Genomic DNA, 19,556 nt, shown 5'->3' on the forward strand with positions numbered 1-19,556 from the left:
AGGCAGAGCTTGGCCTATACTGGGTTCATGATAAATGTTTGATAACAGATAAATATGGGGAGGGGGATACTGTGCTAATGGAAATAACAATTATCTGTAGTAAAGTTAGTTATACACATGATTTGCTCCCCTGGTGAACTATAAATTTCCTGAGGATAAGGGCCATATTGTGCAAATCCCTGCATTATCTTGCCATAAGTTAACCAAAGGGCTTTGCTGGTGAGAATTTTTTAGAACACATGAAATTGGATAGCCCTAGGATGGGTGAATTTAGTCAGTACCTCTTCTAGAGAAGTCAGTCTTATAAAGTATGTGGCCATACTGCCCTCTGGAGACCACAGATTTTTCTTAAAACATCACTTAAATAGATCTTCCCATTAAAAACTGTACCCAGAACCCTGGTGAATCTTGTAAAAGTTTTCGTATGTGAAATGTTGTGAGAAGCTCTTCTAAAATTCCCAAATAACAATTTCTAAAAATAGGGAGATCTAGGAAGTAAAAACAGCATTTTCCCACTGTTCTTCTTTCTTAAATTTCTTAAATTGATGAAATTGTTTTTAAAAAGCAACTAAGTGTGTTGCCATTGCAGTAGACGCCATATTTATTAGACAATTGACAATAAAAGCAACTTTTGGCACAAGAATGCCAATTTATTCTTTTTTGGACACATGAACACAAAATATCCCTGCAGGCCAAAAAAAAAAAAAAAATCGCAAAATTTAAACAACCATCATCTTATCTCAACATGAGGATACCACCCCTCCCATAATAGTTTAGAAAGTACCTCGTATTGCTAGAGACATACATCCAGTCCAAATTTAATAAAATGCATTTTAAAACGTTACAGGTTTAACAATATAGAAACAAAAATTACACCATCAGTCAAATAAAAAATGCAAACATTTTCATCCACTAGACATAGAAAGAGTATGAATGTGTCAATAGCAAGGGATAAGAAAATGGTTAGTCAGTAACAAGATCTTCCCTTTAATTTTACAAGGAAAAATCCTTGGAGTTGAAGTCATATTGATACAATGCCCTCAGCCTCCACTTTCTTAAAATGAAAGCAGAGTTACCACCTTGCTATTGAGCAAGAAAATCTGACAGCACATCCACTAAGGGTCGCTGGGGCAGAGTGGAGAGGGTGAGCCTTATGATTACCTTTTCCCACAGGAAGGGTAGGTAACTGAGCCAGGTAGGTAAGCTCTGATATAGGCTGGGCACCAGATCCTAAAATACAGACCATATAGAATGTCTGCTTGTAAATCACCACCTCTAGAAGCAGCAAATAGAATTTACAGTAAGAATGAATATGTTGTGCCTTGACCGCTGGCTGCGTTAAGCCGGCTACTTCTCTTTACAAATCGCCCAGGGTTCAATAGCTAACAACAAAACATGACTGGTTCAACAGTCAGATCTTCACCACTCTCTTAATGCCCCGGCTTCCTGTCCCCAGTTTGTTACTCTTTAGCATTGCTACATTGAAATCTTTCACACTACATGACACTGCCTAAACAGGCTGCATTTAAAAAAACCAAGCATCCTAAACCTACTTCTAGAGAATGCACACCTCCCATTGATTGACACATGCATAACGATTCAGTCAGTCCAGAGGGTTACGGGTTCAAAGTGTCAAGCCCAATTACAACCAGGCATTCAGACTTGCTTGCAATAGTATTGCTGCAACTCTGATTCTGCAATGATTACCTCTTGAAGATTCACCCCTCGGCAAGTTTTTTCCAAGAATCCTAGTTCTTCCGTATTCCTTTCCTCTTGTCCAAAACGGCAGCGTTGCACCCTTAAAGGTACTGTTTTCCTATAAAAATAGGCCTCCCGGCTTTTCCTCCACCACCACGCTGATTTGCCCCAGTGTACTAGGACTGAGGATGTACAAATTGTACGGTTCGAGGTCGAGCATATAGCCCAACTGCAGGCAAGTGAATCAGGGCTTCCAGGCACTCCGCCTTGCTCCCCGCTCCATTCATGCCAGGAGATGGTGAGAAGTGACCTTCTTCTGTGCATTATTAACAAGCAAGCCCGAGGCACTCAAGTACAGGTGTGGTGCCCGCTGGCCAGCCAGCCAGCCAGCCACCAAGAGTTCTTCACATCCTGGACTCCAGTGAGTCCTCCTAGAAAATCTTGTTTCTCCTCCTCTTGGGTCCAGGGTAGCCATGCTGAAGGGTATTTTCTGTGCTCTCCCTGAACGAGTGTGAATAAAAGCAGCAGCCAGCCCCTCACCAACATGTCCTGATTTGTAGTATCCAAGTGAGGTATTTGCAAAAAAGGAAAATTTTTAAGAAATTAACGTCTGCCATCTCTTCACTATGTTGTGCCTCAATTACAGAGCTTGCTTGCGTCCCACTGTGTGTAGAGAGTAAGGACGTCTGCACTCACTTTAATGAGCTAAGGGGCTTGATATGCATTATAAAACTCTCAGAGACCAGTCTCAGCAAACACTGGTACTGCCGCTGATCAACAGCACACGGAAATGTAAACTTCAGTGTATTTACAAGCTTGTTTAAAAGACAAGAAAAACAGGGCTTTATATTGCTGGGATTTTGAGAAGGCTAGTTTAAAAGATTTGGACCGGCTAATGAGTTCAAGCAAACACCCTTCACCATCAGATCCAGACAGTGTTTCCAGACAGAGGTGGCATAATGGGTTTACCACACTGAGTATCTCTTCACCCAGCACCTTCCTCATGCATGTGGAGTGTGGCTCTGGACCTTTTATCCCCCTTTCCAGCTCTTACTCCTGAGGTTCCAGGATAGAAAATTATAAGTCAGTGAAATTTGGGCTGGGCAACACTGGCTGGAACTACCAAGACTCTATGTAACTGTTGTCCATTCCCAAAGTCTTATCTACACTAAATACAAAATACGTTTCCCCCTACATTTTAACTGATGCTTGCTTTAGAACAACTTCCTTTGTTTGGGTCAGAAAGGAACTCAGTCTCCCTGTGAATAGAATCCAGAATCTCTTATGAAAAATCAATCTTTCTACGCAGCTTTAGTTTAATAAAAGGAAGGAAACCTCACCAGGTACATTTCAGGTTGAAAGAGAAGCACAAAATTCACACTGCAAGTAATTGTGTAAGTAACCTTGATTCCCAGGGACAAAAAAGTTTTAAATGCTGGTACGTTTTTGCAAGTTGCAGCATCACTCGATGTACCTTAAGGACCGGCGAAGCCAATCCAGTAAGGGAGCTTCCTGGTTCTAGCTTATTTTAAAACAAAGTGACAGGACACCAACTGTGACTATAAAACAGATAAAAAATAATTCTCTAAAAAGGCATGGAAATATATGTCTTTTCTGACTGTTTCAGAAATTGCCAGATTATGGTCTATAAGAAATAGCTGATAAAATCATACCGAAATCTCATCTAGAAAACTACACTGTCAGGGGGAGGAAGAGGAGGGACCTTAAAAAATGTTTATTGCCAAAGTTAACTTTCTATGAGAAAAGTTTAAAAATCATTTAGGTCTAACAAACCGCACAGCAGCATAAAATGGGCACTTTTGAAAACTTTGAAAAACACTAACAGTTAATTTTTTTTGTTTTTCCAAAGGGGGAAACAGGAGTACTTTTTACCATGGCAGTGTTATCTGTCACTGTGATAATGCATTATTACATCTGCTTGTGTTACACATTCACAAAAGTCAACCAAATAAGAGAAGTGCCTGTTTGAAAGTGGAGCCAAATATAGTGCAATCGCTTGGCAGCCTGCACTTGCACTAGCACAAGTCCGTAGAGATCAATAAGATAAGGTAGTAAAACTAAAATAAAACTCTGTAAAACTTTCCAAAATCAATGCTCATTAAAGGCATTTACAGTGGCGAAGTCAGCAATCTCCATTCAAAAGTCTATGGACCCACACAATTAAATAGTTAGGCTGAACTGAAGTAGATTGTTTGGTTTTTCTCTCCCACTTATGCATACATCCCACGTGACGAATACAGAAAAAAAGGAATAGTCTTCTCTTATAAGACTAGATGGATGCGGCGAACACCACAGCTAGCAAAATATTCCATAGAAACCTCTCTTGTAAAGTCCTTTAGAAAGTTCAGGCTGATCAGCCTTTGCACGTTGAGGTAAAAATTCAGTCCAGTGCATCAGAAAAGACAATCTATGAGTATCTATTACTTTAAAAAAAAATGGCTCAATTTTGTTGATGCATCAGACAGTGCTGCGAAGTATATATTCAGTGCAACTATTCCGAGCTGCTGGTAGAAGGCCACCTGAAGTCAGCTTGGCTCTCTCTAGAGGCAGGAGGCATTTGAAACATTTGGAGGCTGCATGGGGTGCCAAACCGGTTGAGTTCTTCGGAGACTCTCAGGCAAAATACATCGTGTGCTGGGTATCATGGTGGATCTGCACGGCTTTAGCCAAGGCCTGAGGATCTCGGCCGTTGCTTTGTCCTGACACATGACTGCCTTCCGCACTGCGAAGAGAATAAAGCAAAAAAACAAACGAAAAAACAACAAAAACAAAACAAAACCTGGGTGTAACAGAAGACCGCTTCCAACTTCGTATGTTCCAAATAGCACGACTAGTACTGGATTCCAGATCTTAGGTTCAAGCTGTGGTTCCTTGACTAATTCATAATGTCTCTCTAAACATCAGTGTGCTTAACTGAGAAATGCAACACAACATACTTAGTGGGCTGTTGTGATAATTCAAGAATGTTTGCCAAAACCCAAATCCTTAATGGTGCCTTCGTAAGGACTGCCATTGGCTGCTATGTCTGGTTACTGCCTACTACTTCTCCTTTCGGCTTCGGTGAAATGCCATTTCCCCCAAAGAAATCTTCCCTGACTCCAAAGTTCAGGTTAAAGACACCTGGAACATACTTTCACAGAACCCTCTACTTTTCTTTCGTGTGAAAGAAACATAATTAAAATTATTAATTGGGTAATTATTTATTTCCCCACTGGGACATGAACTCCAAGAAAGCAGCAACTTTGTCTATCTTACTCACCACTGAATCTCTAGTGCTTGGCACATAGCACAGCTCCAACAAGCATTTGTTGAATGAATGAATGAATTTATGTGCCTAGCACAGTGCCGGACTGTAACAGAAACTCAGCAAATGGTATTATGCCACCAGTTTCCTCTTGTCTTTCCCTCACCAGCTATATGACCTTGAACAAGTAACAACTCCTCTGAACTTGAGTCTTTTAGGATAACAATAACAACTTCTGAGCATACCTTTTAAGGTTGCCATGGGCTATTAAGGTCTTGGTAAACTGCAAATCACCATCCCTCTTCTGACTCCTCTCACCCACTCACACCCAGTTAACTGTTAAGTACTGTCTATTTTATCCCAGGAATAGTTTTTACATTTCACAAAGACTAACTTGCTCTAACATAATTTTCCAGCTTCATGCCTGCTGGTTCCCGTTCATATACTCTAGCCAAAGAAAACTTTCTATTGTCTAAACATGTCACTTTCTTTCTCTTCTTTGTGTCCTTTGTTCCCTCTGTCTGGAAAATCCTTTCCTCTTCTTTGTAGATCCAAATCCTACCCATCCAGCTATGAAATCTTCTCTAAAAGCCTTTCCTCTGATGTCCCATTGCACGTTCACCTATATTGCTTTGGGCTAATTGCTAGTTCTATGTTTACCTGTATTATCTCCCAGACCGAAACATAAAATCCCTGGAAACATGTATTCCACCTCTTAGCATTTTTAGTACTTAGCACAATGCTGGGAATACAGTCAATACCTAATAAAGGTGTTGAATGAATTAATGTATACTACAAAATGAAAGGTACCAAGTCACAGCTGGGCATTTTCCATAATAGCGTATTTTGAACCCTACAGAAATAGACTTGCAGTGGAATGTCTACTATTTAGCAGCTGAATTCAGACTTGGGGAAGAGCCCAGAAATTGCTACACTTCACAGATGGTCATTTGGAAAAGAAAATTACTGCAGAGAGCTTGTTTAGCTATTTAACAGTAGCTCAGTAACAGGTCACAATGTCTGATTCTCTTGAGGTCCCTCTTTGGGGGTGAGAATGGTCTGGCACCCCTCTTCTCCCACACACATACCCAAGTTCACTCTAGTGCATCCTTCCAGGTTGTGCTGAAAGCAAAGTGAAGTGGTCAGGACTTTCCCTGCATGAAGTGGAATCTGCAGGCCAGTAGCTGCTCTGACTGGAGTCAGGCTACTGTTCTGGCCGCCTTCTGAGGCTACTCAGGACCCCAGCAGAACTGAAATGCTTTGGATTCTATGGGAAAATCACAGGCAATTCCCAAAGAGACTCCTTTCCTTGGGCAGACTTTAGACACACCGTACATGTAGGAACAGGCCTGAGCACTCCTTGGACCAAATGCCCCATTATAAGCTTTCAAAGGCACACACACTTTTATTTGCTGCTTGCCATTTAAACCTTAAAAGGAAGAATAGCTCCTCCAAAGCATTTTCTATAGCAAGCAGCTCATTTACTTTTTAACATGCTGCTAACGTAAAAAGATTGTATTGTGCCCGAGAAACTTGCCTGTCATGATCTTTATCCACTAGATGATACCTTGCTCTGAATGCCACAAGCCGGGCATAATATGCAGGGGCTGGAATAGAGACTGAGCGTGTGCACCGCACGTAGGTGTGACAGAGCTGGTAAGTCAGTAGCTGGAGCTCATCAGCAGTGAAGCAGTTATCATCCCACAAGACCTGGTAATGGGAAGGGCGGCTGGTTCCCTGGAGAGAGAGTTTTATGATTAATATATTTCTGACATGGGTTGACTTCCTGAGAGAAGAACTGAAATATACTCCTTACACTCAGAGTATTCCTGCCTAGCACACCTACAAGCTGATATCTAGACCAAAAGATAACAGTTCCAGGGTACAAGCATTGACAAAGTTATGCACAGTGTTTAATAACAAGTCTACTCAAGCTAGCTGCTGAATTTGCAAATGTCTCCCTATCGAGTCAAAGATCTATACCAGCTTCCAAATTACCTGAATTCCTGCATGACTACAAAGGTAAAAGTCAAACTCAGATGGATGTGTGATGGTGCTATCCACTGTAGTGCCTGCTGGTACATTGCCACTTTTACCCACCTACAAAAAAAAAAGTAAAAAAAAATCGTAGTCATCAAAGTGCCAAACTGGTCTCGGGCCATTTTTTTCTTTTACATGTTAATCGGTAACAAGTTAGCAGGCTGCTCTCACAAACCAATTTAACTCAAGATTGAATTTTCTGTGACTTTCCCTTAGTTCAACCATGTCATCCTTAAATATTTTCACAAACAAATACACTTCATGGTTTCTCTAGGATAGGATTTCCAGGTGGGAATTCCGGCCCATTCTCAGGAATTTTTTTGCTTTCCTGTTCCCGAATCCTGAGTTATAAACTGTTTTCTGTTCTCCATGATGAATTGTTTTCACAAAGTGACGGCCCATACTACCAACCATCTGGGTTCAAGGAACCAATTTCCCCGATTTCCCGACCAACTTTCCTTGGGATTCGGGAATGGAAAAGCGAAAAAATTTCCTGAGAATGGGCGGGAATTCCTGCCTGGAAACCCTAGTGATAAAATAGGAAAAATGCCTAAGAGATACATTGTGAATAATACGTTTATTTCCCATTGTGGGTATTACTGGGTTCAAGGAGTTGATTTTCCTGATTTCCCAACCAACTTTTCTTGGGATTCGGGAACGGGAAAGTGAAAGAAATTCCTGAGAACGGGTGGGAATTCCCACCTGGAAACCCTCCTCTAGGGGAATTATTTTACTTGAGTCTTTGGGCTGCATTATTGTCATCTATTTACAGATGACACATTGGCATGGTCACAGAGGTGGGAAAAGACATTTAAGATGGATAAGCTTACTGAGAAAAATCAGTTTTATTCCTACTTGGAATTTTTTTTTTTAATTTTATTGGGGAACAGTGTTTTTCCAGGACCCATCACTCCAAGTTAAGTCATTGTTTTGAATCTAGTTATGGAGGGCGCAGCTCACAGTGGCCCATGTGGGGATCAAACCGGTGACCTTGGTGTTATGAACACTGCCCTCTAACCAACTGACCCAACTGGCCCCTGGAATTTTTTTTTTAATTCACAACTTTCAGTAAAAGATGAAAAAAATCTTTGAATTGGTTCACCAGGTTTAACAAAACTAACACTTTTTTTGGTGGGAATCAATAAAAGAAGTCACCAGCACATGCATTAGCAGGAAGAATGCACTGAAATGGGAATTAGGATGCCAGAGTTTCAGATCTAGGTCTAGCCTTGCAATTACGTATCTTGAACAAAGCATAACATAATATCTTTGGGCCTCAATCTAAGAAGCTATAAAATTAGGTGTGATCTCTTACACTTTCAAAATTCTAAAGTTCTACTATGGCCAAAACTCTAAAATCAAACTAGGAAAGCAGAGAGGGGAACTTCAGAAATGCATTTACAAGGAAGGGAATTAAATCTTGCTATTTGGTCAGTTTTCATCCTCTTCTGCTGTATAGAGGGGTTTCATATGAGGAAGTTTATTTAGAATATAGGCACAAATTTGATGGGAGTTTATTTGGTTCCGTTCTACCTGTTGTTACCTTCAGCTGAGGGTCATACACCAGTGCATATAAGGTGTATGAGGGTATGGTGAAATATGAAACTACAATGTTTTGGCTACATTGGGACAACACAGGAAAGCATTTGGTAGCCAGTGGGAATACATGACGATTTCTGAGCAGTGAAGTGGCAGGGTAAGATCTGTACCTTAAAAACCTAGTCTGACAGCAAGCGGAGGATGCGTTTGTGAAGGAGGAATGAAGACAGGGAGACCGCTAGGAGTCTCCTGCAATGCAGAAGACTTCTGCCTAGGGCAGAGAGAGCACACAAAGAAGAAGAACTAAGAAGAGAGATTTCAGAGCAGAACAGAGGACAATGCGACCAACTGGATATTGGGGGTGGGAATGAGGGTGACAGGAAAGGAGAAGAATTTAAAGACAATTCTGAAGTTTCTAGCTTGGCTGACTTTATATACAGTGATGCCAAGTAACAGAAAAAAAGGAAAATTGGGGGAGGGATAGGTTTTGGATGAGGATAAAACAATAAGTAGAAGGTTTAGACGTGTTTTGCTCGAAATGCCTGTGGTAGATTGTATCACTGGTGCCAAATATTCCTGTGCCCCTCCCTGGAGGAGGATCATACTTCCCTATCCCATTAACTCAGAAGTGGCCATGTAACTTGCTTTGGCAGATACAATGTAGCCTGAAATGTGTTACTTCTGGGCAGGAGCTTTAAGAGCCAGCATTTGGCTAGTGTGTATCTTTTTCCCCCTCTGCTACAATGGCTGGCAATGTTCCAGCCTATGTTCCAGAGATAGATACTTCTCTGTCAGCCTAGGTTCTACAGGCAGGACTGCAGGGTCACAGCTGCTGCAAAGTTACAATGTGAACAAGAAATAAATCTTTGTGAGCCACTAAGACTTTGGAGTTTTTGTTACCACAGCACAGCCTAGCCTATCTTGACTGATACAATGTCTACAAAGCATCTAAGTAAATGTGTCCGGTAGGTGACTGGAAGTACAAGTCCCGATGGACACAGGGAAGTCTAGGGCTGGAAATACAGACTGAGGAATATGTAAGCAAATAAGTGAATCCAGGGAAATGGGTGTGACTAAAGAGAACTGAAATTGAGGAGAGAAGAGGGCAATGTATAAAATGCCAGGAAACATGTTTAATGGACAGAGGAGGAAAAGGAGTCTAAGAAAGCCTGATGACAGAGGTGGGTAGTGAACCTGGCCTGTCACGTTGCTAAGGTCAAAAAAGGCCATTATCTTCGCGGCTGCAAAGAGGGTGGTCAGTGTGGGAACCTGACAAGATATCGCTGAATTTGAAATGAGCAAGTCATTAGGGTGCAACTCTAGTGAAGTCGTTGAAATCACAGTGAGGCTACAGAGAATTGAAGTGAGACGGTATGGAAAGAAAGTCGAGTCATTTTCTTCCTAAAAGTTTGGTCATGAAAGGAAGGAAACATAAGGTGGCAGGCAGGTAGGCTGAGTTAGAAGCAGAAGGAAGGGAAGTTTATTTGGGGGACTAAGGCAGAGTTGAGAAATTTTAGAGGGTGAGGCGAAGGAAGCAACAGAATGGGAAAGGCTGAAATTTTAGAAAATCATGGATAATTAATGAAAAGATTAGGAACAAAAGCATAGGTGGGGGAACAGAAAGCATAGGTGGACAGATTAGCCTCTGAGATATGAGGAAGAAGATAAGAAAACACAAGATTTAACTAAATTTGAAAGTAAAGGAGGGGAAGCCACGCAAAACAAAATTCATGTCTTCTAGATTTTGTTTTCTGGGGGAAATAGAAGATTGTTCTATTGTTGGCAATGCAAATTACTGGCAATGAAAGCATCATGGATAGGGTTGGGGAGCTAAAAAGAGTATAAAGGTTTGGAACAGATGCTATGGAGAATAAAATAAATTTTTAAAAAATTGTAGCCTCCAACTCCTGGTTGAGATTTGCTATCATGAATCTGAAATACAGTGGTACCTCGGTTTTTTAACGTAATCTGTTCTGGAAGACCATTGAGTTCTGAAATATTTGAAAACTGAGGCAAAGTTTCCTCATAGAAAGTAATGAAAAATGGATTGATCCATCCCAGACCTTTAAAATCAACCCCTTCAAATCAGCACGAATTTTACTATCTAATGATACCATAGATCCATAAAATGTACGGCGCTCGTAAACCGAAATGTTCACATTCGAAAACCGAGATACCACTGTATGGTTCATTATTAACCAATGACTTTTCTCCTCAGCAATGTCTACCAGCCTAAGAGTGGAAGCAAAGGAAATGGGTAAGTGAACTGGTTCAGAGTTGGAGTTTGGCAAGAGGCACGTTCAGAGAATTGAAGATGTTGGTAAGTGTCAGGGGTGCAAAGCAGACCAAGGACCGAAACTGCCAATCGTGAAAGGTTAGGAGCGACACTGGATGGTAAAGAACAAAACCATGAGATAACCTGGGGTTTCAGCAAGATAATCCGGGTCCTAAGGCTACATGGACAGCAAGCTGACAGAGGGATGGAAAGGTGACAGTGCAGTTAAGGAGGGGGTGGCAAGACGCTCTGTACCCAGAACTCAGGCAAGAGTTTGGAGAATTTGTATTAGTAGAGTCTAAGAAGTACTACTGAGTCAGGATTTGGGCAATTTAGAAGACAGTACTTTGAATCTGATCTGATTGGTGGACCTGGAGCCTAAGGAGAAAACCTTAGTTCTCTAGTGATTCAGAAAACAAAAAGAAACAGCTCAGCCTTGGATTAGAGACAAAAACGAAGGGTGGGAGTACTAGAAAATGATGGGAGTCACCCACAAGATTACATGATTAGGCAACAGAGAGAACTGGTCTCCCTGGAGGTGGATCAGGGAGGACCTGGAAAAGATGAAGTAATGTCATCAAAAACATCATAGAAGCAAAATCATCCAGTATCATGTATTTACCTAGTTTACACATAAATATCAGATTATAAATAGATTACACAAAATGCCTTTTATCAAGAGCTGGTGATTTTATCCCAAATTAACATTAAACATTAAATAAACATTTATTCATTAATGTAATCCTTCAACAATTCTGTGAGGTAAATATTGTTCTTAATACATTTTATAGTTGAGGACATTATGGCTGGGGGAAGTTAAGTAACATGATTAGTAAGTGTGACATCATAACTGTTCCAAGTTTGTACCTAAGAATCCCCTGCACTGATATAAAATTATTTAGAAGAGAAATTCTTCTTTATACCTTAGAACCATGCCTCAGATACTGGCAGCAAAAAGCAGCAAATGGCAATACAGCCCCAACAGATAAACCTGTCCTATGAAGGCTGCCTGTGACACTCTGGTGGACCCAGCATGTTTCTGACCTCCCCTCTACAAACTCTAGAAACAAGAGAAACATTCAGTCTTGAAATCTGTATCATTCAGAATTGGTCATCTAAGATCAACTTTACTTAATATATTTATTACATTATTATTAGGTACTTGTGTTTTTAAGAAAAAAAATTGTATGGATGCCCACTCAAACCACATTTACTTGCACCAGATAATGAAGTTTATCCTATGTTTTCTTACCCTTTCTGTTTTATCTGCACAGAAGAGTCGTGTGTGATGTCTTTTCTGTACCACAATGTAGGTTATTCCTGGCCTGTAATCTTCTTCCAAGCTAATACATGCTTTTCGAATTGCTATTAGTTCTGGCCAAGCTACCTAGGAGTTAAAAATGGAACGATATTTAATTGAGAACTCAACTGGTATCACTCAGACCTGACATACCCAGAGTGGCAGATGGAAGCAGGTTCTGTCAGACACCCAGAAGCCCCAAAGGACAACTATGGGATAATGACAGTACCTGTTTCATTTGTCCCTCGGATACCCCTCCACGGTAATAGATGATGCGCGTGGGCTTGAAGCGTGTGGATTTGTAGAACTGGATCAGCAGCTCTCGAACCATGTTAGTAAGGTCCTGGATTACCTCCTGACTATAGAGGAGCTCCTGAGAGATCTCCTGGCGGGAGGTCTGCACCCTAACAGTGGCACAGTACCGGCTGGGGTGTCCGTCCATGCTGCCAACGACAGCAGCAATGGAAGGCTTCTTTCCATCCCCTGCGGGGGGGTGTGTGACATCTGCTCCCAGGAAGATGACAGGCTGCTGGAACACCGATGGCCTGCTCAGATTTAAGGAGACATTGCCATTCAGATACGCAGGTGAAAGTGTCTGGGTTTAGTAAGCTCCCCAGATACAATCTCAGATATAATCTTAAAAGAGAAAATAAAGACTTGTGCCCACCAGGGGAGAACTCTAAGACCCACTGAGTATCTGTGCCACCCAATCAATTAATCTGAATTGACTGCAGAAGTCAACATACTTCTTCTGTAAGAGCAGAAAGGGAAGAATAAAAAAGAGGACCCAATTCAAATTTAACAAAATCTCTATGTGTAAAGGGAAAACTTTCCCAGAGCAGGCTTTCTTGGGATCCTGGGATTTCTTGCAGTAAATACAGAATTACAGAATGTACATAAAACTGGGATTAAAAACCCCAATTCTTTTTAATATGTGAGACTTAGGAAAAGAGAATCAAATCTATCGCCTTCCTTATTTTATTTTTATCCATACCACTTATCACTTACACCACATATTTTACTTATTTATTTATTGTGTACACACACACACACACACACACACACACACACACACACACACACACAAAGAATGTAAGCTCCACAAGGACAGGAATTTTGTTCTGTCTTATTTACTACTATATTCCTAGTGCCTAGAACACTGCGCTAGCTCACAGTTGGCACTCAATAAATATTTTTTGAAAGAACAAATTAATTTATTTGGCCCTGATTTCTCAAAGGAGTCAAAGAGAAAAATATGCACACCTCTCGGGGAAATTCTTAAAAATAGGATTTGGGATTGAATATTGATTCTTAAAGTATAATCTAGGAGGCATTCCAAATCTGAAAATCTCATGTAATAGATACTAAAGACGTAATAGGTACTAAAGAATAGGTATCCCCATGAGGGCAGAGGCTATGTTGTATTTCTCTATAAATATCATCATATAACATGGTCCTGGCAGAGAGCAGTATAACAGTGAACATATATACCTAACATATATACACATAACATAATAACGGCTTACATATACTGTGTAACAGCCACTATGCTAAGTACTTTATATGTATTAACTCATTTAGTCCTCACAACAATTCTATGAGAGTGGTACAGTCACAATCTCAATTTTCAGATTTAAAAAATGAGATTTACCAGTTAGGAAGTAGTAGTAAAGCTGGAATCAAACCCAGGAAGTCTGACACCAAAGTGAGCACTCTAAACCACTAGACTATAATGTCTCAAGTGTCTGGGGTAAAATTAAATGGTTTCAGATTTTAGGTTTTACCTTCTCCTATGGCCTGTATACCGCATCTACCAATGTTACAGGAAAGATTTAATTACCTAGGAGTTTCATTCAAGACCAAAAATGAGGAATATAATTAATAATGTTGTAAAGACTATGTAGGGTGCCAGATGGGTATTGGATTTATCAGGGAGATCACTTCATAGACTGTGTAGATGCCTGACCACTGCACTATACATCTGAAGCTGAAGTAGAATAATATTAAATGTCAAATTAATTACAAAAAAATATATATATATATGTATATATATATATATATATATATATATACACATAAATCTTTTTTTTTTTTTACATACACAGATGTAAAGTACAGCATGGGGAATGTAGTCAATGGTATTATAACAGCTATATACGATGTCAGAAGGGTAGTAGATTGGGGGGGTTATCACTTTGTGAGAAGTGTAAATGTCTAACTATTTATCTTGTTTTTTACACCTGAAACTAATAAAAAAAATTTTTTTAAGAAACCAAACATGAGAATTGTGATATGATCATCCAATAGTAAGGCACTCAATTTCACCTTCTTCTTAAGTATAGCAATGACTAATAACACAGACCTATATTTAACTTTTCAAATCACATTGGTATAAAACCATTTTAGAGTTAACAAGTCAGACATTATCTCAATAGATAAGGAAACTACAAATTAATGAAAAGACTGACAACCCAATCTAAAAATGGGCAAAGGACTGAACAGGCCTATGACAAAAGGATATGTCCAAATAGCCAATAAGCATGTGAAAATATGCTCAAAATCATTGTCATCAGGGGAATGCAACTTAAAACCACAATGAGATACTATTTACCTCCAAAATGGCTAAAATTAAAAGGACTGATACTACCAAGTGTTAGTGAGAATATGGAGCAGCTAGAACTCTCAGTGGCAATGTAAGTTGGTACAACCACTTTGCAAAACTATTTGACACCATTTATCAATGCTAAATATATATATTCTCTGTAACTCACCAATTCCACTTCTGGATATATACACAAGAGAAAGAGTACTTAACTCCACCAAAAATGTGGAAGAATTATATAATGAATGCACCAGAATGTCCTTCAATAGTAGAATAGATTAAAAGTTTGCGGTATATTCATATAATGAAATAATACACAATGGAAAAGAATAAACTATGACTTAATTACAACAGCATGGATGAATCTCAGAAATGTAATACTGAACAAAAGAGGGTAAACACGCAATAGCACATACTGTATGGTTCCCTTTACATGAAGCTCAAACACAGGCAAAACTTATCTATGGTGATAGATATTAGAATAGTGGTTACCTTTGGGGGCTATCTATTGGGAGGGATTACAAGGTAGCCTGATGAGGTGCTGGAAATATTCTGTAGCTTAAACTGAGTGGTGGTTACATGAGTGTATACATGGATTAAGAACAAAATTTAAATGCATGTTTGATGCTTGTGTGCTGTACTGTAAATTACATCAGTTAGATCTTAATAAAAAAGCGGGAAAAACAGAGTTCAGAATCTTACCTTTGATGAGGTACAAGCACATTGTTAATTCCTCCAAGCTTTGCATTTATCTTCAGGCAAAGGTTGGAAAGGGTTTGGGGTGAGGTCTTCACTACATTTTTTACCTGGACGCATTGCGTGGCCATACCCAGGAGGGTATCTCCAACACGTTTCACCTCCGCTACAAAAAATAAGTTAATAATAATAAGTTAAAAAAAATGTTTAAATAGTCTCCTAATTACCAAGAATAGAGGGAAATAATCCACACATTGACATTTACAGAGTGTCTGATATATTCTGTATACTGTGCTAGATGCTTTTCATGAGCGGTCCTTTCACCTGCTACACCCCCAAGGCAATTTTGTTTTTCCAGTGTGGATAGGCCCTCTCCCTCCCCTTTCCTTCCCTCCTGCAGGTCTTGAAGCTAGCTCACTTTCTGTATTCCACGTGCTGCCTGCCACCACTCAGTCGCTTGAGGTTCCTTTTTACACAGGACTGGCCTGGCAAAGGAATCAACTTCCCCAGCTTCTCCCTCTCAGTACACACAGCAGCCCTTTGAATTTTAAGTTTTTTTCTTCCCTTTTTTCTCTCTAAACATTCAAAATAAACAGAAGGTAACAAAAGAAGCAAATACACAGAGGGCTGTAGATACTTTATGAAGTTTAAATAGCTGGTCTGTATTCCCAAACCCATTCCTTGGATGCTAGCCAAAACAACTTTGTATCGTTCTTATAGTAGATACAGACTAAACAGCTCCTTTTCTGAAAGTGGTAGGCTCCTGTCTCTTCCTCATTCTTATATCCCTACTGCTTTCAACTAACATTCTAGTTCTCCCTCTTTTGGGGACTATGGTTGAATTGCACTGTATGTCCCTGGCCCCGTTCCCACTTCTGCCACCCAGATTGGGTAGGCCATGCAGCTGATTGTGGCCAAGAAATCGTAGATGTGAAGAACCATCCAGAGCTCTCTGTTCTCTCTTCCATGGGACCAGTAACATTCCAAAAGGCAACTGCTCTGCCAAACTGGGTTCCAGAATGAAAATGATATGGTGACATGGCACAGAGGCTGCAGTCTGTGCTCAGAGGGTACATAACAGGACCACGAAGCAAACCGTTGCTGCTTGGAGACCCGGACAGTTTGGGGGTGTGGCTGCAGCATAATTTAGTACATCCTGACTGTTACACCTACTAGCGATATCATCCCTCATTCAACATTAAAGGGGTCCATACCGTATACTGGTGTCTTCCCGGGCAAGATAACCACTATTAGCTGTAGGCCCACATATGTCATTTTCAGATGTTTAAACATGGGCTCCACGCTGTCTGCACCTTGTGCATACTTGCAGAAACATGGCTGACCCTGGATGGGCATTCCTGCATCCTTAGAGATTTTACGGAGCTGGTCAGTGAAACTCCTGTTAAAATAGAACCAGTGGCACAGTGGTTTCATTTCAGAGTACATTCTTAGCATTTATTTCCCTTTACGATATTTCTTTCAGTTCTGCAAATTCTTAGCCCACACTAGACACAAACAAATTAAAAAAAAAAAATCTTTAACTGGTTGCCAAAACTAGACTGGCAGATGTATCGCTGCAATTATAATGCAGAAGAATTTGTGTTATTAAGCTATCAGATTATCATTTGGAATTTTTAAATATTATGTCTTAGCTGGTCCCCAGAGACCACAACAGCATTTCTGTTCAAAGATATTTTTAGACATTCAAGTAAGTAAATCTGGACTGAAGAAAAGCAAAGTCAAAATTTCAGGTAATGAGTACTTTGGTAAGCCCGGTATGAGAATAGCTGGGTACGCTTATAGGTTTGTGTTCCACTGAGAACACAGATATATGTGGTCACACAAGCAGTGCATTTAGGATCTCAGTCAAACTGATAACAGATTTGATTCCATATAATGTCAAAAGAAATCATCACTTCAAAAAAACAAAATTCATTATGAAATTGAGATTGAAGTTACTTTAATCTATGGATAAAGCTTTCAAAATAGCTTCTTTTGTGCATTTGCCAAATTTTGTAGGATTACTTTCTTTCATCCCAGTTCCCTTTTCCTGCCTTGATTTGTCCACCCTTCTCACTAATTTCCTTTATCTAGATAGCTATAGCTGCATCTGTAAGATAATGAACCAATGATCTTAGTCAGTGATCCTGCTGGAAAACATGCTTGCTAGTAGTAAATTATAATGATTAAATAAGAACTAGTTTTTATCGTCACTGAAAAGATACAATTAATACCAAAGGAAGCTTCACTAAAAACCCAAGAATTTGCCAATCGGCACTCCTTCAACCTCGTTAGTCACAAATTTCTGCTCTAAATAGAAGGAAGCTGAGTCAGAGTCTTAATGTAATTCCCAAATTGGCAATTAGCTATGATACAAGATCTTGTTCCTAGAACCAGATGGTATCACTATAGGAGTCAGGGATTTAGTACCAATACCCAGCACATTCACAAAACACAGTATTTTCATATCTGGAAGGGATATTACTAAGCTGAAAAATATGAAGATACTCACTTTAGTAAATCTTCTCTACATTGTTTCTGAGGTGCAAAACAAGCAACTGCCCAAACTTTAATTTCAATGCCAGCATAAAACTGCTTTCCTCGCATGTCCCAGACACCCTGGTTGGGTGTGGCTACCGTTTTATTCTTTAAAAAAAAAAAAAGAAAAAGAAAAAAGAAACAAAAGAAAAGAGAAAAGACATTACAATCTAAGGCCATTTGAAGGTTGATGAGGGGGTAAACAGGACTCTATTTGGTATCAGCCAACAGATAAAGAGCAATCATGATCAAAACTATGGGTGAATTCATGGTGGTGTTGTAGAAAAGCCCTCCATGACTCCCTTTTGGACTGGTTGTTGGAAGAAACTTGCTGAATAACATATAAAGCTTACCCGGCCTCCATATTGCAGCATTGGTGCTGGAAGTACCCTGCCTGTGAGCTCGGTCATTTCATTGTGGACGACAATACCAAATTCTTTAAGGTATGGGTCAGGTCCACCCACCATGCTGTTACTCTTCACCTAAAGAACAGGAAGGCCTGCATATAAAAACCAAAGAGTAACTGTGTCCCATCAGGAGTTTTCTATGCTTTTTTTTTTTTTTTTTTTCATTTTAAAGCTAGCTTTATCTTAAAGACCGTGCCTTACTGACCAGTCTACTGATTTCTTCCTGTCTGTCAGGAGCAGATCTTGCTGTGGCTTTGATCATTGTGGAAGTCTGATTGTCCGTGAGCTTCTTGATACATCGTTGCCCTGCCACAATGTTACACACCTACCAGAGGCAAAGAGAAATTCATTGGAGCAACGAGCTTCTATATCTTAAACCTTTCCCAAACTGTATCTGACATCTTTCGTTTCAAAACAAAAAAAAAAAAAAAGAAAGAAGGAGAAAATTCTGTTACATAGTTCTCTGCCTAAAATTAATACTAAATTCTAGTAGTAGAAATTAATACTAAAGAAATTAGAAATTAATACTAAATTCTACTAGCTTAGAATATGACTTTTTTTTTTAACTCATTTAAGAATTGGCAGATTGGCAAAAGAAAATTTAGTTTAGCTTACCTCAAGTGGCAAGTATGTATGCTTCTGTTCTTGTCCCACTTGGAGACAGGGAAGATGGGGGTATTTCAGCTGCAGACTATACTTTTGCTTAAAATACTGAGCTACAGTACATTCCATAGCTTGACCATTTTCTAGCTGTAAAGGAAAACTATAGGAGACAATGTCTTTTTAGAAATGTCAAGTTCTTTTTTTCTTAAACAAGCAAACAAACAAAAGTCTACATCATTTTCTACCATGATCAGTTACTTAAAAAACAAAGGTCAATCTTTATGTGAACATTTTCATTTAAGTCACTTGAGTATTCAATCATAACAGTGATTCTGTTGGAATTTTCCATGTTTTTTTTTAAGCTAGGATGAGAAGATTTTCAGTTAAAGTTTAAAAAGAACTTAAAACAAGAAGAAGCTACAGAATCAAAATATATACAGACTCACTAGAGGTCAGATTTAGAGGCAACAAGATCAACTACATGAAACTGAGACTATGTGAGGATATTTGGTGTAAACTGGGGAGCATGATTTAAGAGACTCTTTATTTGGCTCTTCCAGTGGGCAAATGATCTCCAATATTTGGCACTAGTA

The 19,556-nt window shown here is 39.6% G+C and overlaps 1 protein-coding gene across 1 annotated transcript in view; it reads right to left on the bottom strand.

Moving 5' to 3' along the window:
- Positions 1-624: 624 nt before the first annotated feature.
- Positions 625-19,556, bottom strand: part of LOC308501535 (protein argonaute-4-like) — a gene marked incomplete at its 5' end in the record, with an annotated part of 31,118 nt that continues 12,186 nt past the window's right edge. Inside the window, 11 exon segments of the mRNA XM_081058056.1 lie at positions 625-4,441; positions 6,501-6,700; positions 6,962-7,063; positions 12,070-12,204; positions 12,347-12,662; positions 15,422-15,581; positions 16,630-16,814; positions 17,928-18,061; positions 18,307-18,435; positions 18,566-18,685; positions 18,976-19,123. Of these exon segments, the coding sequence (XP_080914182.1) occupies positions 4,333-4,441; positions 6,501-6,700; positions 6,962-7,063; positions 12,070-12,204; positions 12,347-12,662; positions 15,422-15,581; positions 16,630-16,814; positions 17,928-18,061; positions 18,307-18,435; positions 18,566-18,685; positions 18,976-19,123 (1,738 nt within the window). The 3' untranslated portion in view covers positions 625-4,332.

Source organism: Rhinolophus hipposideros (genome assembly GCF_964194185.1).
Source record: "Rhinolophus hipposideros genome assembly, chromosome: 8".
Taxonomy (NCBI): Eukaryota; Metazoa; Chordata; class Mammalia; order Chiroptera; family Rhinolophidae; genus Rhinolophus; species Rhinolophus hipposideros.